We start from the raw sequence: 23758 nt of genomic DNA on the forward strand, positions 1-23758 counted from the left end.
CTTGATTTCTCCTACACCCGCATGACTTCATTTTATCACACCTACGAGTGATATTCAAACCTGAGGAGATTCCTAGAAGTGACTGCTATGTGCCCGTCAGTCGGTCGCTGGGACTTTGTCTGAATGTGTGTACATGTTTATCTGTGTGTTTGTGTGTGTGGGACAGTGGCGTGTCAGTGTTGGGTCGTGGGAAGGTGGGGAGGTGAGCCACTCAGTGAGGCTTTGTGGTGGCGCTCCAGAGAGGTGAAATTGAGTTTGGCCTGTCTGCAGAGCTAATCAGCTCTGTCTGGCCTGAAACCCGAACCACTCACAGACATGAAAGAGGACTGATACTGTAATAGACCAGGGTGGGAAGTCACCAGCAACCAGCATTCAAATGCTGACATTAGATATGGGTGTGTTAGTCTACTGGAGCAGCCTCTGCCAGACAGCCAGCTATCATTTGGAGATTTGTAGAAGCTCGTATGATATTAACTGCAGGGTAATGTGGAAATTTGCCTTTGGTTTCACCATAAGATGACATCATAAAAACCTAAAAATACAAAACACTACACTGTGAATACATCATCCCAACAAACACATACAACAATACATACATCATCTCAGCATTCACATTCTTGAAAATACAAATCACAATACACAAATCTAGGCTCCTTTTCACATCAGCCCTAATCGGATGACTAATCAGGAATTGGCGGACAACCTCATCATTGATGGGGAACGAGCTGTTTATGGAGAATCACCTTCAACAAGTGACTCATCATAAGATCAAAGCGAATCAGTAAAAACAAAAAGGACTTATGTGACCAATAGTCACATAGGTCTGTCTGTGTGCTATTCTCAGACGAGGTACACACTAGAGAGTCCGCACTAATGGAATCTCTGTTTTGCGTGTGGATGAGAGGCTCAAATGCAGAGAAAATGTTAGTTTTGCAAAATATCCACTTACATTAAATGTGTATCCCTCCAAGAAAAAGCAAGGACCAGGATTCAAGGCACAATAATGAAGGTGAAGATGTAGCACAGGAGAGTGGTTCAGAACAACTACCAGTCCTTTGACATGTTGTGTGAATTTGTCAACAAACAGGAGAGAATCATGTGGCAAGTGCCACCAGAGAGCCGCTGCAAACCCTGAGGAAGCAGCTGTAGAAATACTCCCCTTTGCTCAGCGGACAACACAGCTGGATACAGAATCTGTGTGCCCCCACGTAAAGAGGATACATCAGTTCTGCAGAGCAGGACAGCCCTGGAGTTACACAGCCTGAAATACTGCTTTGAACCTGATCTTCACACAGAAGCACTTGGCACATTCCTGGATGGATGCTCACTCAGAATATACTGATGTGTCCAACAAGGCATTGTTGTTGTTGGTGGTGATTCTGATGCTCTCACTCATCTGTGACTGTAAAGACAAAGCACAGGAATATACCTGTTGCTGGGCCTGATCTCTGCCTAAAGCTAATGTAGCTATGCAGCAACATAAACTGTATTATTAGATGAGGTGAGGCTGATGCAAAGCAGTGTTACCCAGCATGTGATTCGTATATCCAGTACATTTAGATAAGTAGTTTGCAGGTGGTCCCACAGAGACAGGAGGAAATATTGTGCTAATGATTTAATTCATGGCCTTGAGTGAGAATGGGCGTGCCGTTAAAAGCCTTAAATATCTCACGACAATGAGCCCAGTTCTGATGGACTGTGATAACTGCATTGGAATGAGTTTCCCTCATGTTGGGCATGCATATTGTCAGTTCTGTAGGCCCATGTTCATATGGAATTTTTCATTGGAGAGTCACTGCTGTTAGAGAATCAGGAAAAAATAACCGACTTTGACAACAGAGAGGAGCATCACCCCTGAGGTTTTTGGTGTTTAGCATCTTTCAGCTCGTTGATTTGACTTTACAAGTCACAGCGTTAGTTTGGTTCAGTCTCACTGCTCTGATTAGCGTCATATCAAGCAGCAGTAGTCTGTTGATTTAAGCATAAAAGCTGATAAACCCACTGTGTGCCCCTGACTCAGCACAGAACAGCAGACAAAAGCTGTGTCTCAATTCAGGGGTTGCGTCCTTCGTGGGCCTCGTAGACTGCAAAGGCTGAACCGAAATGAGACGGTCTGGCCTATAGAGGATTTTCATGATTGGCGTCACCAGCTTGCCCCGCCCTTATGCTGTTGCCTAGCAACAGAGCTGAAGTTGGAGAAAGTTTTAATGGCCCTTGGTTTTTACCATGTGTACCGTTAGCTGTTCAGTTGAGATGAAGTGTGACACTCAAGCATTGGACATCCCGTGCTTGCCGGCGCCATTATCTCTTTGAAAAACCGTTCCGTCACTGAAGCACATAGCACAAAGCACGAAAGGCTCCACCTGTTGGAGCCTTTGTTTCCCGGGGATGGAGGGACATTTGAAATGGGACAGCTTAGTCACGCCACTGTGATGCAACTGGTTTCAAATGCAGCCTTCGAAGTATGCAGCTCCTGAATAGAGACACAATGGCTTATGGCTAGCTGGTAAATGTAGTGGCACACGTGTTAGGGGTCAGTTGAAAGCTAAACAGATCTGAAATGAGCATGAAATATATACCTGCATTCATCAGCATGCAACAACAAATCCTTTCTAACTGCGATATAGTCTAATATAAGTCTAACCTGCCCCCCCCCCCATAGTCTGAATGAATCAACGTTTGCTTTTACAATCTGCGGGCCGACTGTGGAAGAGATCTGCTCTGGCTTAAAACAACCAGATCCCTTGTGTGTATGTGTATGTTAGTTTGTATACTTACGAGTGTGTGTGTGTGTGTTAGCATATAGCCTGATAGGTTTAGGGGCCCATAAACCTCTTGGTCAAGTGGGCCTGACCCTGGCGCAGATTATTGTGTTTGACCTCTGACCCTGTACAAACTCTGCTTGGGTGTGTGTATAGTGTGTATATGTGTGTGTGTGCTTGTGTGTGTTTCTGTGTGTATATATATATATATATATATATATATATATACAAACACACACACACAAACAAACATGTATATGTGCAGGTGTCTGTCCATGACCCTTCAATCCAATATGCTACAACTCTAAGCCCCTTTTGTGTGTGTGTGTGTGTGTGTGTGTGTGTGTGTGTGTGTGTGTGTGTGTGTGTGTGTGTGTGTGTGTGTGTGTGTGTGTGTGTGTGTGTGTGTGTGTGTGTGTGTGTGTGTGTGGGGACTGTACTTTTCCACCACTCACCCTCCTCTGGTAGAGAGAAAGAGAGGGAAGTAGGGGAGGGGTAGAAATACACCGAGGTGCGTTCAATTTCATCACGCAAAGGGATGTATAACTTTTTAGGGTCCAGAAACAGTTGTTGAAAAGTTAAAGAATAAGTACATGAACACATGGTAATGTAAACAGAAAAAAAGAAAGAAAATAATTCTCCTGGCTCCATATGTCGCACAATGTGAGCTAGGTATCTCTTGCTGTATAGCCACCCTTTCTTTCACATGTGCTCATCACATACCAGAACATGCATTATACGCATAAACACACGAACAAACAAGTAAACACACTCAATAAGAGCCGGTGCTCCCCAGATGGCTGCAAAAGTGCCGCCTGAGACTGCAGGAAAAATTCGAACAGTATTGTCAAAAGAAAAAAAACTGCTGGAGCTGATTGTCAGAGTTTACATTTTGTCTTCCTCTTTTGAGTGTGTGTGTGTGTGTGTGTGGCTCACAGTTCTCATGCACATTGTATTAGGGGCCAGCTGGGTTGGCCTGCACGCTACACATGAGCCTGATTATGACTCAGTATTGCATTACTGACATTCCTCCATAGCTCTCCCTCTTTTCTCTTTCTCCATTCCTCTCCCCCCTCCCTCCTCTTCCTTTATCTCTCTCTCTCTCTCTCTCTCTCTACCTCTCCCGAGGCTGGGCAGATTTGCTGAGCAACCACCTCCCCCCCTATCCCTACCTTCCTCCCTCCCTCCCTACCCCTCCCTTGACCCCCTCAGCAAAGCCCAAACGCCCGACACGTGATCCACACAGCTCCAGATCAAATCACCGCACCATTTTCTCTCTTTCTTTCTTTTTTTTTGTTGCGAAGACTTTCAACTGCCTCCTTTTTGGGAACCTCGAAGCCATCAGTGTGCGTTACACATGTTGCTCTGGTCCTAACACTCTCTCATAGTATTTCACATACAGCTGAGGAGGAGGAGAAAGAGGAAGAGGAGGAGGATAAGCGGGAGGGAGAGGGTAGAAATTGAAACCGTCAAGCGGCTCAAAGAAAATGTCAGTGGATGCATAAGAATAAGGTGTGTGTGTGTGTGCTTGCATGTATGTGTGTGTTCAGTGATTGGCTTTGTAGTTTGAGCTCGTTCTTTCTATCCGTGTGTGTGTGTGGGCGTGTTTTAGGGAGAGGGACTGTTACTTTTTCTGTGGCACCGTTAGTAGAAGAAATTTGACCTTGCAATTTTTTTTGGAGGGATGAGGGGATTTGAACGCAACCTGGAAGATAAAGAGTGCAAAGTACGTGACAGGTAGGAGCTCACCGTTTTCAAAAATCCCACACTGGGTTAATCCAGTGTGAGGAGGAGAAGGAGGGGAGGTGGGGGAGGAGCGGCGGCGGCTCACCACTCCTCGCAGCTCAACCTTTATGCTGCCCGGCAAAAGGAAGAAGGGGCAGCGCTGTCTCTCTTTTTCGCTCTGTCTGTCTCTCTCTCCCTCAGTCTGTCTCTCTTTCGCTCTCGTCCTTCCTCTGTCACTTCCTCCCTCCTCCCCCCTCTCTTGCATTCTCCTTGCCGATCTGTCCCTCCCTCTCTCTCTCCCTCTCTTCCTGACTTCCTTCCCTCCCTCCCCTCCCTCTCTCTCCCTCTCTCTCTCGCTCTGTCTCACTGTGTCACTGGAGAGCGTCTCAGTGTGAAAATGCCATCCTGCTCTCCAGACTGTTGCCTCTTTCAGGCTGTGGAGGTAAGAGGCTGTGTGTGTGTTTCTTTTCTTGATATCTGTGTGTGTGTGTAGATGTGTGTGTGGTTACCAGTTTGCAACGTTGAGGACCTTTGCATTTTCCTTCTGTGATGTTTATGAAACTTTTCTCAAACAAAGCTCATGCGCCATGAATTTACTTTTTTTTGTCACGGGGGCGTGTTGGAAGAGGAGAGGGAGTCTTCTGGCTTTGCAGGGGTAGCGAGCAATGTGACGTTGTTTCTTGTTGCATTCAGAGTCCCTCTGTCTTCGGGTCGCCTCGCTGGTGCTTCTGGTGTTTTGTGCCATGTCCTAGGCCACTAATGTTGTTGATGTGTTTTGCGTGTTTCCGATTATCGGTGCCATTGTTCAACTTAATTTTCCTTATGTCCATCCTTCCGGGCCCTAGCCAAACACTAGCTTCGTGTCTCGTTTCATTTTTGGTGGTTTAGTGTAAAGTGCGGGGCAGCAGAATCCCCGCTGTGGACAGAAGATGTTAAGTACATGGCTGTGTGAGAGCACACAGAAAAACATACATGCACATACAATGTCTCTCTATATATGGAATAGAAGCGCAGTCGTCCATGTGGTTAGCGGCCACTTTCCGGTGTTCGTTTTCTCATATTTATTTGTGTGGTTGTGTATTATGCTCCATGTGAGAGCGAGCTCACTATGGTGTTTGTGAATCTGCTCTTACAGTGGTGTGAAGCAGCTGGTCTGTGGTTATCTGTGCAGCAACACACTGTGAAAAGGCAAAATTGTTCCCGTCTTAAATGTTGCTTTGGGCACTTGGCTGAAAATGGTTCAAAATGGCGCAACAATGGAAGTTGCTCCGTCTTTGAACTGCACCCGTCGCCTGTTCCCAGTGGTGATATTTTTAGTGACAAAACGCAACATGTGTAAATCCACTGTGTTATTTCGATGTCCAAGTGTGAATGTGTGGTTTCTACTTTCCTCAACGTGATTATGCCTGCATGTGACAAAAAAAACCGTGTCATTGTGGGTTGTCCGCAAGCAGGTTTACATGCGTATTCGTGGATGTGCGTGTGAGTAAGTTTGGTTGCACTGTGGACAAAAGGCTAGAGCTGAGAGTGCCGCAGTCGACCTATCCTGGACGTCAGCCTTACTTTTTTTTAAGCACTTCCCCATGTTGGATGACAGAGCAAAGTAAAGAGGAGTTTTTAAGTGTGGACTTGACAAAGCACCTGGTGATGGAGGTAAATGTAACTCTAGATCTGCTCCATTCTTCATTTTCTCTACCCATTCGAATTCCCGAAAGCAACTCGGGACCTGTCACGCCTTCTCATTGTTGCAAGGCTTTTTTTCTTTCAAAAGATTACCTTTGCAGCTTTATCTTCATATTGCCAACATTATTCCTGTGTTTTTAGATAATTAAGGTGTGGAGCGAGGATGGGGCCGGAAAAGTCGTGGAGATCCCAGCAGACATGACGGCCAGAGACGTCTGCCAGCTCCTGGTCTACAAGAGCCACTGTCTGGACGACAACGCCTGGACGCTGGTGGAGCACCACCCCATCCTCGGCCTCGGTAACGATGCCTGTGTGTGTGTTTGCGTGTGTACATGCGTCCAGGTGTGCTGTGATGATGTTGGGAAAAGGTTAGGCAGCAGGGTAACTTCAAGTCACGCTGAATCGGTCACAATATCAGTCTTATTTTCCTGAAGAACACACATATTTTATCGCTTTTTCCATCAAAAACACGTCTTTCTGTAGCAAACATGATTTCATGCCACAAACATTTGATGCATACCATGAAAATATGTCTTGATTGTTTATATCAGCCTTGTGGAAGTGGAAGCTAAAAGATTGTAACTAAAAGGAAATTAGTTACATCCCAGTATGTTAGGCTGAATATTTAGGATTATCTTTAGGAGTGTTTTTCTGCAGGTGTGTTTCAGTCTTGTATGTGTGTGTGTCTGTGTCTATACCCCTTTTGTGCGTCTCTGCATGGGTGGGGATACTCTCTTGTGTGTACCCTCAGTGTGTATGTTCACTTGAGCATGGCACAAGTGCTTTTATGTTTTCTATACTGCTCGGGGAGGGAGGTGTGCTGGTCATAGGATTAATTATTTTCCATGTTCTGCTCACATGCCTGTTTCTTTCTGAATAACTCACTTTGGAAGGAAGGAAGAAAAAAAAAAAGTATTGTGCTTTGCTTCTTTACTTCTGCCGTGCCTCTGATTGACGCTCTATTTTTCTCCGGGTCTTTATTCTCTGTGAGGCTTTCCTACAGCTGAGTTGTATTTTTAGAGTCAAAGGATCACTTTGTGTTTTGCTGCTTGATCTGCGTTTCTGGAAAAAAGTGCATTGGAGAGATGGAATGTGAGGTGAGGAGAGGGAGGGAGGGAAAAGAGAGGGAGTGCGAGAGAGCGATGGAGAAAGAGAGGAGAGAAGGAAGGAGGGAGAGGGCTAGCAGAGAGGTCTGGACTAAAGCGTCATACCAGAGCAGCAAGGAACCAATGGTGGCTCTCCGTCGGACGAGCCCCTAGTCTTCCTAGCCAATCAATCTCTCCTTAACTCTCCACAGGAAATTCCCCTGATTGCAGCCAGCATGCGCGCACACACGCACACAAACACGTGCACACACGCACACACACAGCCTAGACACTTTCACCACTAAATACAGAGAGAGTACTTTTAGTTTAAGTCAAAACTTTCTCCAAAATGTGTGTATGGGTGTGCTTTGCCTCAGAATAGCAACACTACGTGAGTTCATTTGGAAGGGCGAATTAGTGCTAAATCCTGCTTGCTATCATTTTGTGTGTGTGTCTGCAGAACTGGAACATCCTGTCATAATCAATTTCTAATCGGCCTCACTGAGATTATATGCCCTCAATTTCAAGAAAGAGTAGAACACACACACACACACGCACACTCACACAGACACACAGAAAGTGAGCGGGCCTCTGTGGTGCACAGTAAGCAGGTTAGGTCTGTGTGAGCTCTTAATGTGTGGTTGTGTGTTTGTCTGTGGCTTGTACTTTGCTTATGGCTTCGCTGCAATCAGCCCTAATACATGACATCATCTTCCTGCAATGAGCCCCCCTCCCCTCGCCATCTCATACCACGTCTCCTCTCCACCATCAGCCCCCACCCCCACCACCCCCGCCTGATTCACAGTGCTCCTTCTTCTTTTCACAGCCCCTCCTCATTTAACCTGCTACTCTCTCTCGTCTCCTAGTAACAACCGATTTTTCTTGCTGTGTCATAGTTTAACCACTGGTGTTGTGGTAAATAAAGAAGTCGGTGAGACTCCACCCTCAAGTTACTGATTGTTTTAAAAGACAACTACAATAATCATCTTATATCTATTTTCAATAAAGCATTTGGTTATCCTTAATTTCAATCATTATGCATTTAAGGCATGTACTGCTAACTGTGACTCTGCGATATACTAAGAAAAGGCAGCAAACTCTATATTTACTTGTCACAAGATTTAAAGCACAAATAATTTCCCAGTTGTACCCATTTCCACTCATAATACAGATTTATCTCTTCAGTTTAAACTGATTTTCATTGCAATTTCATGTTTTGACACAACGAAAAGCTGTTGTTCTCTCCTTCCAGAGGACACTGTTCAAAACAGTTTATAGTAGACAAGGTCCCATTGTGACGAGGACATTTCAGAATGAAGAGAAAGGAAATGCAAAATAATCGTGACCTCAAAACTTAGGTACGTACCTTATCATGACCTCAAAACTAAAGTAGGTACCTAATCGTGACCTCAAAAGCGTGACCTTGAAACTGAGGTACATAACTAACAATGACCTAAAAACTAAGGTACGTACTGTAACTAACGTTGACATTAAAACTAAGCTACCTAACCGTGACCTCAAAGCTAAGGTAACTTAGGTGTGTACCGAACCGTAACGTCATAACTCGGGTATGTACTGAACTGGGATCTCAAAACTGAGGTACCGTGACTTTTGTGTATCGTTACACCTTATATATATATATATATATGCATGTACACTTACTCTATCCCTGAGGGCAGCTCAAAGGCGACAGAGCTGAGGTGACTAACTGTCTGTGTGTGTGTCGTCATACAGAAAGGTGTCTGGAAGACCATGAGCTGGTGGTTCAGGTTCAAGCCTCCATGAGCAGCGACAGTAAATTCCTCTTCAGGAAGAACTATGCCAAATATGAATTCTTCAGGAACCCCCTGGTGAGTCTCTCACATCCCTCAAATGACCTTTCAGTGACTTCATCAGTTTGACACACACACACACACACACACACACACACACACACACACACACACACACACACACGCACACACACAGCCTTGATATATTTTTTTAATTGGAGCTACTGATGTTGCTCTACATAAAGTTGATGCTGATGAAAATGTCTTAAATAAAGTGCCACTTAAAGGTAGGGTAGGTCATTTATTTCTGAAAAACTTTTTATCACATTTCTTGAAATCCTCTCACTGCTCCGATTGTGTCTTCAGCTGGAGAGACATACACCGCTGAAGAAGAGATGATAGTCCGCAGTTTTTTTTAAAGTGTAGCCTGTTGTTGCTAGATTTTCCTGGATTACCAAACCTAGTTTACCTAGCTAATGAAATATCTCTCATATCACCCAGGAGGGTACATGAACATGATCCCCAAATATCACAGCAATTCTGCCATTGAAACGTTTCACTCTAAACCACAAATGTTGACGTCTAGTTTAAAAGTAGGAGATCCCCAGAGTCAAGATCCAGCCTCTTGGGACCATGAATGTCCGCACGGAACTTGACAGCTGTCTGTCCAATAGCTGTCGTGATGAGCGACACACATTGCCAACTGAACACTGCTAGTGAGCTCAATGTTTCTCTTCTCTTGAATCAAGCTCCATACGGTAAATTTGTAATACACAGATCAATTCTATAGCAAATACATTTTGTATCCCTCATCAAGACTCATTGCTAGTCATATTATGTAAGAGCCCACATCAGTCTAACTTTGTACACAAAGCTCTCTTTGTGCCATCTCTCAATATGTTTGGGTCTTCTCTGGTCACAGTTCCTATCTTCCATCTGCAGATGTACGAGCTGTGGCTCAGTCTATTTTTACACTCAGTCTGACTCTTTCTGGGTGCGATGGTGAGCTACAATATAAAATGCAAAGCTGTTCATCGTTTTTAAGGACACAGACCTGCCTCTGAGAGCCAGCGTCAGAGGCAGCCAGATTGCGTGGCATCTTCTGCTGATGTGGACTCAGCGTGGGGCTCTGCTGTTATGTGCTGGCCGCGTATACAGGGACATTATTGCTGTGGTGATTTAGGTGTGTGTCAGAGCCAGCAGGTGACCTCAGCTCTGTGGTAATGAGTACAGTAAAACACCAGAGTGCTGGCCGCGGCCTGTCAATCACGCTAAGAGTAGCGCTGCTGGCTGAAGGGGATTACATCAGTGGGTGAGATCATACTGCATCCACTCCCAGGCTGGAGTGCCCTCTCTCTCTCTCCCCCACCACTTTGCTGCTGAGTCCTCATGTGCTCGTGTGCTCATCAAATACACACACACACACACACACACACAAACACACACATATACACAGACAGAGAGAAGGAGACATATATTCTGTATAGAGACACACTTCCCCACTCTGCATATGCAAGTGTTCTTTAGTTTCCCCTCTCTCTCTCTCTCTCTTCTCTCTCGCTCACTGTCGGACTCTCTGTGTGCTTTTCCATCCAGAACTTTTTTCCAGAGCAGATGGTGGCTTGGTGTCAGGAGTCCGATGGCTCCATCCCTCAGTCACAGCTCTTACAGGTGAGGCAATGACTAAGTGAAAAGACACACACTGTACATCTCTAACAGACTTGATTCATTACCTAACCCCTAAGTCTGGTAATCCAAAAATGTACACACGCACACACACACACATTCTTCTACTTCTCTCTTAGTGAGGACACCCATTGGCATAATGTATTCACTAGCCCTAACCTTAATCATCAGAACTAAATGCCTAATCTGGACGTACCTCATTATTCTACTGAGATATCTGGACATTATTGTTTTTAAAACCATGATTTAAAGATGGTAATGGCATGAACAACACAAACATTTGATTTAAATTCACTCCACCTGCAGCCATGTTCTCAACACATGCCGTTGTGTGTTTTCTTCCAGAACTTTCTGAACTCCAGCAGCTGTCCAGAGATCCAGGGCTATCTGCACTTAAAGGAGCCTGGACGCAAGTCCTGGAAGAAGCTCTACATGTTCCTGCGACGCTCGGGTCTCTACTATTCTACTAAAGGAACATCCAAGGTGATGAATTACTGCTGCACTGATTCTGAACCTGGTGCAACACTGGACTCACACATATGCGTTGCATCAATGCTTGACAGTGGGCGTTCCCGATGAGTTCAACTTTCGTGAACTTAAATCCCCAATATTCGCTTCCTATTCGCATATGTGGGGCGATGCCCTCATACTTGGGACACACAACATAGCCAAGCTCGCTATCAATACAGAGCTAAAGATAAGTACACTTGAAATAAAATCCACAACCAGATGAACACACACCAGCTGACTCTGCCTCCGCTTGAATTAGTGATTTAATTGGCTAGCGCCTGCTCTTAAGTGTTTGAACACAATTTGATTGGCTCCTGCTCTGCTCAACTTCTGCCATACGCAGCATGAGCAACTCAGCGCGGAACCACGATCAATTCCTTCATGTTGTTGCTGCTAACCTCGGCCTCCTCCCTCCCACATCTATCTCTAACTGAACAGGAGCCCCGGCATCTGCAGCTGCTGTCAGACCTGGAAGACAGTAACATCTTCACCATCATCACAGGCAGAAAACTTCACAATGCCCCCACAGACTACCAGTTCTGCATCAAGGTAACACACACACACTGCAACCTAAGTAAAGCTGATTGTGCAATAATGACACGACCTATGAATTCCCAAATCCATCCTGGTAGAAGAGGATGAGGGGTTGTCATCTGATATTTAGTAAAAATGGTAAAACCACCCAGTGGGGTTCAAACACACACTCAGCACAGTGTGTCACACTCCAGGAGTTATCTGTGGTGTGTCACCTGCTGATCTGGGATAAGCCCAGTGGGATAAGCTGGGATGGTACAGGGAATCGCCTCTATTTTACACACACACACACACACACACACACACACACACACACACAGGATTTTACCTTGCTACTGGGGGTGGCTGGATTGTTGCTATGGCGACATTAATTAATTTATCAGTAGGGGTTGCTTTTAAGGAGCAGTGTGTCTAATGGCCTTGTTACTGACGGAGGAGCAGGGAGAAAGTGTGAGCCGTGATGTTGGACTTGAATAGTCTTTGCTAGTTGGGGTGATATTCAGATTGTAACCATATGTCATTCAGTAACCTTGTACTGTCATAGGCATCATCTGAGTATCATCCAGAACTGTGAGCTGACTTTATTGTCACAACACTTCTTGGAGCATCATTGAATTGATGGCTGATTGGTTGGTTGTAATCATATTAAAGCAGTTGCTGTCAACCCCCTAACCATAACCTTTAGAAGAGGAGATGTGTAACTTTTTGATATTGAATGTATCCGTGTCCAAATCGTACCAAGTTTGACACTGCACTTCCCTTGGCCCTTAACAATACACACGCCAAGTGTGAAGTCGATAAGATGAACGGTTCTTGAGATATGTGATTCACATACAGACAGATTTCTGGAATTACTAGATAGGTTCCATAATTATTTATTTTGGCCACAGTGGCTTTTATTTGACAGAGATCATAAATACAACTTCATTGGTGTTTTTTTGTTGTTGTTTGCCATCCTCTGTGTTTTATCTATGATTGCATTTAATGTTGTATCCATTATCAACACAGATGACAAATCTGCGATCCAAGAGATAACAGTGTGGCTTAGTAAAACTAAAATGCCAAAGAAACACAACAGAGAGCTCACATGTCACATGAGTGTCTGTGTCATTATTGTAACGTCCCTCTGTGTGTGTGTTTGACAGCCCAGCAAAGGGAGGAGTGACTGTAAGGAGTTGAAGATGCTGTGTGCAGAGGAGGAGCAGAGCAGGACCTGCTGGATGACGGCCTTCAGACTCCTCAAAGTACTTTCTTTACTTGTACTACTCCACAGGTCACACACACTGAAAAACGCTGCCAGTTGGCATCCGACCTAGCATTTACTTAATAAATTCACTTTTCCTGAAGTGTCAGCATGAATGAATTTGTCAGCACTTGGAAGCGTGAGTTAATGTCGTCTCTCCTGCCTCCACAGTACGGGTTGGTTCTGTATCAGAGCTACAACATCCCCCAGCAGAGGAAGTCCAACCTACTGCCTTTCTCTGCGCCTGTGGTGAGGATCCACTCTCTGACATCACTCTCTTACACTCTAATGCCTCCACTCTGCCAAGACCAATCCACATTGATCCATTAATCAGCTGATGGTGAAACCAGCTCAATAGAGATCATTTTTTGCAGAAGAAGGATTGGTTATAAACTGAAGTGAACTTCTATTCAAATGATCACTGCTGCTGGTGACCTTTGTTAATGAGGTGAAAGGTTCCCCAGCAAAAGGTTTATGGTCAAGATTCAGGTCAGGCTGCTCATTTAAACAACAGGAGTCTGTAACAAAAAGTACATCCCACACATAACCTCTTATCCCAGAGTTCTTTACGAAGGTGAACATTTACATAATGCTCAGACATACGTTAGGCACAGGAAGGAATGCACATGCAACAGAAACCCACATATTTGTATGCTGTTTTACACTAAGACTAATCACCCCACACCATGAGGTGTGGGTAAAAGTCTCATAAGCTCCTTTGGAAATAAAACAGTTTGTACTTTTTAAACATTAGACTTTTGGAGGGAGTTTTGTTTAAGCACTTACGGTCATATAAGGGTACCCTACTGTGGGACATTATGGTAAACACTCACAAATACTCATACATGAAATAACTTATTTTATTATCAATTAATTGACTTTGACATCTATAAAGAGGATGTCTTTGGATGTCTTGTTTTCTCCAACCAGCAGCACAACACAAAGGATTCACAATGAAATATTGCATTTCAAAATCTTACACTAAATTCAATTACTATAACTTTCAGATTATAAAGACAAATCGAGTAAAAAAGTCATGGTTATCATGTGCAATTCAGCCAACATCACTGCCAACATCTAACTTGAAACAGGCCAAATTTAAGGGTCCAGATTTTTTATGTTTAGGAAAATTGATCAACTTTGTGGCCCGGTGATTGTTTGGATTTGGTTGACTTTATTTCCAGCCAGAGAGGGAGGGGTTTGAGTAATTAATGAAAAATAAACCTGGAATCATTTGAGCAGGAGACACAGAGGAAGCAGGAAGGAACTGTTCTTTTCCTCAGAGCGACATTCTGTGGATTGACTGAAGTGGGTCTGTGTGCAGACAGGATTTGTCATGCCCCAGTGAGTGTGTCTGGCTTGTTTGACCTCTGACCCTTGTCTACCCCCCCTTCACCCAACTACTTGTGTACCTTCTCCCCACCCTCACCCTACCCTCCCGCCCCTGCCACGTCTCCCCTCACAGCGGAGCGTGTCTGAGAACTCCTTGGTCGCCATGGACTTCTCTGGACGGACCGGCCGCGTCATCGACAACCCTCTCGAGGCCCAGAGTGCCGCCCTGGAGGAGGGACAGACCTGGAGGGTAAGGAGGAGGGGGGTGAAGCTTGGCCTATGGGATGGATGAACATGGATTTTGATGGTTTAAAGCTCCAAATGTGTCATGATGAACCAAAGATATTAATGACTTTTCATATAAATACGTTTTGGTGAAGGACCCTCACTACCTTACCTCCACCAAGGAGGTTATGTTTTTACCCCTGTCTCTTTGTTTGTTTGGAAGATTACACAGTATGACTTCCCACGAAACCGAAAAGATGCGTTGTGGGTCAGGGAAGACCACATTAAATTCTGGCATAGATACGATCAGGGGGTGGATCCAGGATTATTTTCACACTTTCTTTAACCTTGCAAGATAAGGCAACTGATATCTATGAGTGAGTGAAATCTGATGCGGGTTGATAGCATTTAAGGGGTCTGTTGGGCCTTGGCTGAGGTGGGCGCTCTACTTTTACCAGATTTTGTGTCCTAAATTAAAAACAACAACAAAATGGAGGGTTTTGACTACATTAGGCTTTACCAACATATTTGATCCCTGGTTTTTTCACTTTTGTCTTTAAATGTAAAATTTCATGGAAACAGTCTGCATGAGCTGTCTACCATTTTGAACTCATTTATCTTTCCCCTCCAGCCCTTTTCTTCGTAGACTTAAGTGAGCAGCAGCTCCACTTATCTGTCGCTGAGATCACAGCTCACAGAGCGAGAGCAGAACACAGCTGCTCCCTTTATATTCTCTTTGTGGATTTACCATGCGCTGCAATAAAATATATGAACCTAGAGATACAGAAAAGTTAAGCTATTGTCAGGGATTCTGCTTTTACATGATGTTATTTAAAATGTCAATTCTTCCCCACAGAAACGGAGCCAGCGTATGAATGTCCTGGGAAGTCCCAGCCCCCTGCACCCTTCCTCCCTGAGCACAGGTAATGTCACTTCTACCGCTTTACACCTAAATTAGCAGGCATACCGCAGGTTATATAAACACTGATAAACCCTAACCTGAATTTGCCCGGTTCTTCTTGTTCGCTGCAAAAATGCACCAAAAACAGCCTGTTGCCAAATTAGCGCATTAAATTGGGTTTAACATTACAATCACTGCTGATTGAAGTCGGAGCCGATTAAAACCGGTCTCTACTGCAGAGTCACTTGATCCAGGAGTGAATGCTGATTGTATCCATTCCCATTGCAGATGAAAAAACAGATGTTTGTGGTTGTAGGTGGGTTTTTTGACCAGTGGAAAAGAGGCTTTCACAACAACACACTGATTTTACAAACCCAGCAACACCACAATGAACAGTGAACTCTATGAGGCTGGTTGATGCACTGGTTCTGACTTTGGTGTTTGTCTGTGTGTTCAGTGATCCACAGGACACAGGTATGGTTTCATGGTCGCATCATGAGAGAGGAGGCCCACAGAATGATCATACAACAAGGCCAAGTAGACGGGTAAGAGAACAGCAATGTTGGGTGGGAAAAGGTTAAAAGGCTGATTCATGTTCATGTGAAATTGAACTGAAAGCTTCTGTAAATGTTCGAAAGTGAAGATTATTTATATATATATATATATATATATATATATTATATGAATAAAAAAGCAAAAAAATTGAGATTGAACAGCTGCTGAGCAAAAAAAGCTTACTTCTGTCAAATATGAGTCTAAATTCGTCTTTTTGATGTCTCAGCAGCACATTTTACCTCCACCCTGCGGATTAAGATAAGGTTCTGTTAGAGTCACACTTGTGCTGCAGCGTATCATCAGTCATTTTAAATTCCATGGTCACTGAAATAGATTTGAGCAGTGTCATGTACAGCATTTCTTACTTTCATCAGCATACCTTTCTCCCAACACTTGAAACATCTCTCACTCATGTTGTGTGTGTGTCTCAGGTTGTTCCTGTTACGGGACAGTCAGAGTAATCCCAAAGCATTCGTGCTCACCTTGTGCCACCACCAGAAGATCAAGCACTTCCAGATCCTACCGGTCAGTCACATGACACACTGCTGCAGGAAATGTTTCACACTCGCTGGTAAAATCCACTGGAGTGAGGCCCAGAGGCAGATCACAGCACTATAGTCTCCTTTTTTTAAATAGGACATTCAAATCAGATGATGTTGGATTTCATGATCTACAGCGATGAGCTTTAAAAGCTGGATCTCAAAGGTTTTCACGCAGAGCTTTTTTAAGATATTGAAATTCGGTTTTCCTTCCTCCCCAACATATCATTTATTTTGTGAAATACAGAAATCCACGTGAGTTATTTTTTAAATAAAGCCGTGGAGATACTTTTGGTTTAATTTGGAGACATCGTGTGATATCTGCTTGATATGAGATTTCTAATACTGTGACGACAAACTGCATCGGTGCAACAACTGCATTTGAACACTGGAAAATGGTTTTGAAAATGTCAATAATAAGTCATAAAAGAATAGACCCATTCTAACATGTGTGTCTACAGCCAGGCTAGCAGCTCTATGAGAATATACAGTATGTAGTGTATTTAGGCACAGCATTGATAACAAATGTTTATCATGGCCGGCTTCTATCGATAGCATGCAAACATGTTCACGATAGTGCTAAAATGTTGTTAGTTTTATAGTTATTTATAATGCCAGATGAAAACTTAAATTATTCCTCGGTGGTTAATGGGTATCTGAACAATATTTCACTGCAATACATCTAATAGTATTTCAGTCAGAACCAATGTGGTGGACTGACCAACAGGTCTTCATCCACATACCTAGAGCCACACTAGTAGATTGGCATTGACAGTTCATTACACGATAATAGGCTGTTGATGTGGATTTTACATCTTTCCATTTGCTGCCACCTTTTAATGTCACATGTTCTTTGAGTAGCTCTTAGTGATAAACATATATGTGTTTTATTGTAACTTGATGGCTAATTGTCCCCTCTCCTTCTTTTGGCTGTGGTCTGAAGTGTGAGGAGGACGGTCAGGTGTTCTTCAGCCTCGACGACAGCGCCACCAAGTTCACCGATCTGATCCACCTGGTGGAGTTCTACCAGCTCAACAGAGGAGTGCTGCCCTGCAAGCTCAAACACCCCTGCACCACTGTGGCCTTGTGACACTCCAGCCCCTCCCCCCTCACACACACACCTCCACCCTTTTTTTGCACACCTATCTTCCCTAGACCCTGCCCCCCCAAACATCTGCCCCTCCCTCACCAACGCAATGAGGTCGAGGAGACAAAGAAAAGTTAATGTCAAGTTTTGGGGATGTGAACAACTCAGCAGAAGCCGCTGGTTCAGGTTCGATGTCCCCAATGTGCCGTGCTTTTCTCTGCCTTGTCGCTGTTTGGATGTTTGAATGGGAACCGTTCGGACGGTCCAAGTGTCGCAGATTGTGGACCCGGCAGTCGCCCAACTCCTGCGATTTTATCACAGAGACTTGTTTGTTTATGTCAATACAATGTTGACCATTGAGAGAGACCATTCATTGTGAAAACACAGGACCGCTATGATCTGTTCAGCTACGGGTCTCTCAGATGGATCCCTCCTTTTAAAGTCCCCCAACCTTCCACCCCCATCCTCCAGGCCTGATAAGCTGTGGTTCCTGCCCACCCTCACCCCCCTCACTACCGAGGCAGGCAGGAAGCGCCACCCTCTGACTTCCTCATCAATCATCAGGGATGGACAGGAACCTCTCTGGGTCTTATCAAACTTGATCCAAGAGTTTTCTCAACCTGTGCAGTCCAGTCTGGATAAGCTGACCCCCCGCCCCTCACCCACAACCCGAGCAGACTTGACGCAGCGTCTCTGCTGTGTCTTACCCCAAGATCCCAAAAAACCCTGGTGCAACCCCCGATCCCCGCCTCCACACAAGCTCAGACAAAAAGTCGGAGGAGAAAAGAGAAGTGGCTGAAGGCTAGATAAGCAGAGCAGTGGCGAGGGTTTGCTGAAAGGGCAGAGGAATGTTTATCAGGGAGGCTGTAACAAGCCTCTCTTGTAGAGTTGATTACTTGATGTCATTTTAATGCTGTTTAATTACTGTTGATTCAATGCAGAACTAGTTTTGCACTCCTGGGCGGACAGACGACAGCTGTTCTCTCTAGCTAAATGAAGCTGGCTGCTCTCCATTCGTTGTCCTCCTCTTCCTCCTCCACCCCGCCCTTCTGAATAGCATGCATGTAAATTTCCACCGGCTCAGATTGGATTACAGTGGCGTGGGAGCAAAGAGAGTCGTGGCTGATTATGCAGTGCCTTTCAGAAAGGTTTGGGAACATCTTGGACCTACGTGTGTCTTATACCGACATGGCTGCACCGTTACAAGACAGTGAGGAGGAGGAGGAAGACTGTTCAATAGACTCCTGAAAAGTGTGTTCACCCTCCAGCTTCTACCATTTCAGTCAGTTTTTAAAATCGAAGGGTTAAATCTGTTGTTGAATTTGTCTTTGAATGTCATTTTCTTTTCCTAAGTCTGTTCTGATCTCACTGCTTGCACATTTTAATTCTCCTAATTTGACAATGATGAGTTGGAGCTGGCGGATTCTGACCATTGGTCCCTCACTCCAGAGAAGACAAATCAACAAAAGCACTCCCATGACTTTTTTGTGTGCTTGAATTGAACAAATGACTTGAAATGTGAACTCGGACGACTGGGTGTCCAGACAGGGTCGAATGAGCTTCACTCGCCTTAAGTGAAAATCGTGAGCTTTGTGTATGAAATGGAATCTGTATAAAAATGCACATACAGTAACACATTTAAGACTTTAAGATTCAACAACATCGAGAGTGTTTAAGGTTACGTTAAAGAAGAGGTTTCATATTCGTGGAAATGCTCTTTATATGTTTCTTGCCAAGAGTTTAACAAGGGTATGGATACTACTCTAATGTCTGCACGCTAGAGAAGAAGCTACTGTCAGCAGGTGATAAAACCCACCTACCAGTTCCTCACAGGTTAACATGTTGCGTTTAGCTTGTTAAATCTGTTTAAAAGCCTAAGTGTAAAAACAAGAATTTGTGGTTTTACTCCAGGCAATGTAAGCTAACCAGCTGCTGACTGTAGTTTCATACAGTATTTAGTGTACAGAGAGTGGCAATGACCCTATCATCAAACCCCCAACAAGAAAGTATAATTTACACTCATCTCAACGGGCCCCATTTTCCTGTCTGGTGCTGTGTTATTTCTGCAGATATTTGACAAAAGGTGTAACTTAGTTTTCCAGCAGCTGCGTGGTCGTCTGGTGGTGTCAGTGGTTAACGTCGCGTTGTGGTGTCAGTCCCTCTGAGGCAAACAGTTAGGAAGTTTGTCGCTGAACAATCACACAGAGAAATCCTTTATGGAAGAGCAAGTCCTGCACCGTTTTGAGGGATGATTCAATGTGGACAGAAAATAAAGTGGCAACTATTTGGATAATCAGTAATTATGATTTGAAGCAAAATGCCAAAAAAATGCAATTATTCCTCTTGCAAATAGGGATTTGTTGATCATAATGAATATTTGAATATGTTGAGTTCTAGGAAAAAAACTTATTTTATTTTATTTTATTTATTTATCAACACTAAAGAATTTCTTATTGGCAGCCCTTCCAGCTCTATCTAAAAACAACATGGCGTCTGTCTGGTAGTTTGTGAAAAGCATTCTGGGAGAGGAAGTGATAAAGAGAAACTGTAGGTCTTAAGCTAAAAAAGTTGGTCCTCTGCTGAACAAAAACTTCCATCTTAAAGCCAACATGTAGAGGATTTAAAAATGGCGCTGAGTTGAGTTGGTTGAAAGCAGCCTGCAGGCATGAAACATGAACTTCAGCAGAATGGGCTCATTTTTCTAGAAACAAATTATTGCGCTGTCAGAATAACCAGTTTCACATGCTACATCAACATAAGAGACCCATACATAGTGGCTTCAACAGATCATCTGAGGAGTATAAAACAAAAAAACAGTTTCTAACGTCCTGTTGTCTGTTTCTGGCCTCTCCTGCTGTTGTGTTAGCAGCAGAATAAAAAGCTGCAGACATGTGACATAACACCTACTTAGCCTCCTCCTCCACCCCTCCTGCTTTCACCTGCAACTGCCCTCCATCCTGTGCCAGATCCACAGTGAACAGGGTTAGCACGAGGCCGTCAGACTCCCTGCCAGGCGAACTAAACTCTCTAAGTACTGTCATTGACACGCAAGCCACTGCCACACGAGTCCACCAATCGCATGACCTGACCAGAATCACTAGCGCTGCGCATCGCCAATCCGGCCTTTTGTAGTCAGCCAGGGCAGACTCTCTCCAGGGATTGGATAATGCTTGAACCCCCCGCCCCCCTGTCCCACCTGTGTCCAGCCTGTAAGCTATGACCCTGTGGTGAATAAGTGCGTGCGTGAGTGCGTGTGTGTGTACGTGTGGAAAGCCAGACTGTTGCATTCACTCATCAGGATTGCTATCTGCTGGTTATCAAACTTGCCTTTTTTAGAGACAGTAAGCGGAAGGTTGCTGATCAGTCGGGTTAAGTCGTGGATTTAGAGGAGACAGGCGGTATCTGGAGGTATCTGGAGGTATCCCAGCATTCCCAGTCCTCAGCTGAGGAGTCTTTCCTGTCTGTCAGAGAGGGATGCAAAGCCACATCGCTATGGGTCAGCTGGGGGGGAAGGGGGGGCAGACTCTGTCCTCTCCTCCCCTCTCCATTTTTAATCACTGTGCTACAATGCAATCCTATACACACGTAAAGTATACAAGTATATGACAATACCAGTGTACAGTATCATTTGTTTTCTAAGTATGTGAAGCTATGGAGAGGACGTAGATCTAACACTGTACCTAGGTCACAGATCACTATGTATGGGGCGTTATGCTTTTGCTCATAACGCCATGTAAAATGAAGAATGATATATTTTGTCCTTTTTTTTCTTCTCCATTATTTGATTGTGTGTATATTGACATTATTGTGTTTTTTTTCTTTGGTTTGCCACAAAATGACCTTTTATATATATATATATATAAAAAAAAGAATATACCACATTATATACAGTATTAAATTAAGCTGTTTTTTTTATTTTAAGAGATCAAACTGGATTTTTGACTTGTGTCAAATTTCTGCACATCAGTTGTCCATATAAGCTGACAGGCTGACAGAGTCTACAACTCTGACAGCATCAAATGATGCCATTTTGTTTTCAGACTACGTCTTTTGAATATCCCCTCTCCGTCTGTCTGATTCCACTCATTTACTTCCAGGACAAAACTCCAGTAAATGATGGCGATCAACACACACACACACACTAGTGGGTTTTAATCGAGAGCACACACACCAACACCTAACCCATGGGGATATTCTTAGCAGCTTTTGTACAACTTTCATCACAAGAAGTACAATTATACGCAGTAGCTCAAGCATTGTGCATTTCAATATGTCCATGTACTCAGATTTTAAGGTGCATAACAAAGTTGTTTTTTTGTTTTTTTTTAATTCTTCTTCTTAACTAAGCCTATTCTTGCAGCAGGTGCCTCTTGTTTCTGAATAGTAACAAGTCCTTAGTTTCCGTCCATCCACTCACTGTGTTCTTTTACAGTCAGCTGTGAATGTGAAACATAATCCTACTGGAACTAAATCCTTGTGTCAGGTCAACGTCACATCCAGGTCCCATCGACACAGGTGACTCACAGTGGAGGTGGAAGTGAAACTGACTCGGTTAGGTTTTATTTTGGGGTTGGAGTCATCATAAGCTGAAGGCAAATAAATATTTCAGGGAAAGAAAAAAAAAGAGCAAGTGAACCGAATCTTTTTTTTTTTTTTTGTTTGTTTGTTTTTTTTCTCAGATCCCCTACTGTGCTTTGCTTCATTCTGTCTGTAACGGCTCCTGGATCTACATTGTATCCTGTTCAGGTATTTTTGTACAAATAAGGGACTGATATATTCTGTGTTTATTGGAAATTAGAATTAAAGACAACATTGCTATAAACCAAAACAGAGCTGGACTGCTGGTGTGTTCTTGTGCCCGTTCCAAACACTCAGACCTGAGTTTCCTCCTCAGAGGGTCTGGTGTCACTCCTCAGTCAGAGCATCAGACGTGACGTGTGTCTAAGTTATGACACAACACCTGCTGGTATTGGTTGCTAAACCACTGATAACAATGCTGCTGGTACTACTACTACTACTAATAATAATAACAGAGTAAACATAGATCAAAATCAAATTAATTGTGATAATGCTAATAATAATAATAATAATGCTGCTGGTACTACTACGACCACGACAACAACTACTACTACTACTAATACTAATACTACTACTACTAATAATAATATAGAGCAAACATAAATAAATATAAAATGAGTTGTTATAATGATAATAATAATGCAAATCAAACGCACCCTTGCTCGGCGGGAGGAGGGAGGAGGGGGGAGGAGGGAGCGGTGGATTTGAGTCGTCACCGCGGCCTCACACCTGCAGCCTCCGGCCTGATGGTGACCTCCACCTCCTGCCGCCATGTTCCCTCCAGACAAACGACTCAGCGTCGTGTGGTTTACTTTGTTTCGGCTCCTTCTTCCTTCCATCAGCCGCCGCTCGCACTGGGAACACTGGGCGGTGCTAATGTGCTGCTTCGTGCTGTGTTTAGAGTTCACTTCACACAGGTAATATATCAGCTGTTTGTCCTACACTGAACTGTGTCCGTCAGAACACAAACACCATCATGTAGTTTACCTGCTGTCCTACACTGAACTGTGTCCGTCAGAACACAAACACCATCATGTAGTTTACCTGCTGTCCTACACTGAACTGTGTCCGTCAGAACACAAACACCATGTAGTTTACCTACTGTCCTACACTGAACTGTGTCAGAGACAAAATCACCCAAAAGTTCAAACTTCATTTGCCCATTTCTCCTTCATGTGGTTCTCATTAATGCTGATTTAAGACAAACTGGAAAGTGACTGAACTGTGACTGACGAACTCAAGTCCATTCTGTCACAGGATCAACTATCTGGATGTCAAACTGCTGCCACTCTCTCTGTCAACTTCTGTTTGTGATAAAATGTTTTGATTCCACTCAGAAACACCCAGTGTTGGAGGAGGTAGCTTCACGTCAAAGAGGTGAAATGAAAAGTAAGAACAATGAGTATCTGACTGGTTTCCTCTTCTGCATCAGAGAATATTTACTGAGGTTTATTTTATACAGGTCGGTAAGAGAGATTTAAGAGGCTGTGAGGAGGAAAAGGAAAATGTTGTGATGGACAAGGCAAGAAGGATGAGGATGA

General features: G+C 43.9%; 1 protein-coding gene and 1 long non-coding RNA gene across 4 annotated transcripts in view; one reads left to right on the forward strand and one right to left on the reverse strand.

The window, feature by feature from the left end:
- LOC117770307 (growth factor receptor-bound protein 10-like) overlaps positions 1–19468 on the forward strand; it is a 42469-nt gene extending 23001 nt beyond the window's left edge. Inside the window, exons 1-13 of one of the 3 annotated variants that reach the window (XM_034599615.1) lie at positions 4800–4929; positions 6312–6468; positions 8990–9105; positions 10624–10698; positions 11059–11196; positions 11662–11772; positions 12903–13001; positions 13172–13249; positions 14466–14582; positions 15414–15480; positions 15916–16003; positions 16445–16538; positions 17496–19468. In XM_034599615.1, coding sequence (XP_034455506.1) covers positions 4885–4929; positions 6312–6468; positions 8990–9105; positions 10624–10698; positions 11059–11196; positions 11662–11772; positions 12903–13001; positions 13172–13249; positions 14466–14582; positions 15414–15480; positions 15916–16003; positions 16445–16538; positions 17496–17642 — 1332 coding nt within the window. In that variant the 5' untranslated portion in view covers positions 4800–4884 and the 3' untranslated portion in view covers positions 17643–19468. Of the gene's footprint in view, positions 1–4799; positions 4930–5023; positions 6141–6311; positions 6469–8989; positions 9106–10623; positions 10699–11058; positions 11197–11661; positions 11773–12902; positions 13002–13171; positions 13250–14465; positions 14583–15413; positions 15481–15915; positions 16004–16444; positions 16539–17495 lie in introns of those variants that run through there. The other 2 variants (XM_034599614.1, XM_034599613.1) reach the window with 2 other exon arrangements.
- Positions 19469–20831: 1363 nt separating this feature from the next.
- Positions 20832–23295, reverse strand: LOC117770308. The gene is made up of 3 exons (XR_004615370.1): positions 23205–23295; positions 22874–23108; positions 20832–21100 (listed from the first exon to the last, which is right to left on the reverse strand). It is a non-coding gene; the product is annotated as an uncharacterized LOC117770308 (long non-coding RNA).
- Positions 23296–23758: the final 463 nt, after the last annotated feature.

The sequence above is a fragment of the Hippoglossus hippoglossus genome, chromosome 11 (assembly GCF_009819705.1).
Source record: "Hippoglossus hippoglossus isolate fHipHip1 chromosome 11, fHipHip1.pri, whole genome shotgun sequence".
Lineage (NCBI taxonomy): Eukaryota > Metazoa > Chordata > Actinopteri > Pleuronectiformes > Pleuronectidae > Hippoglossus > Hippoglossus hippoglossus.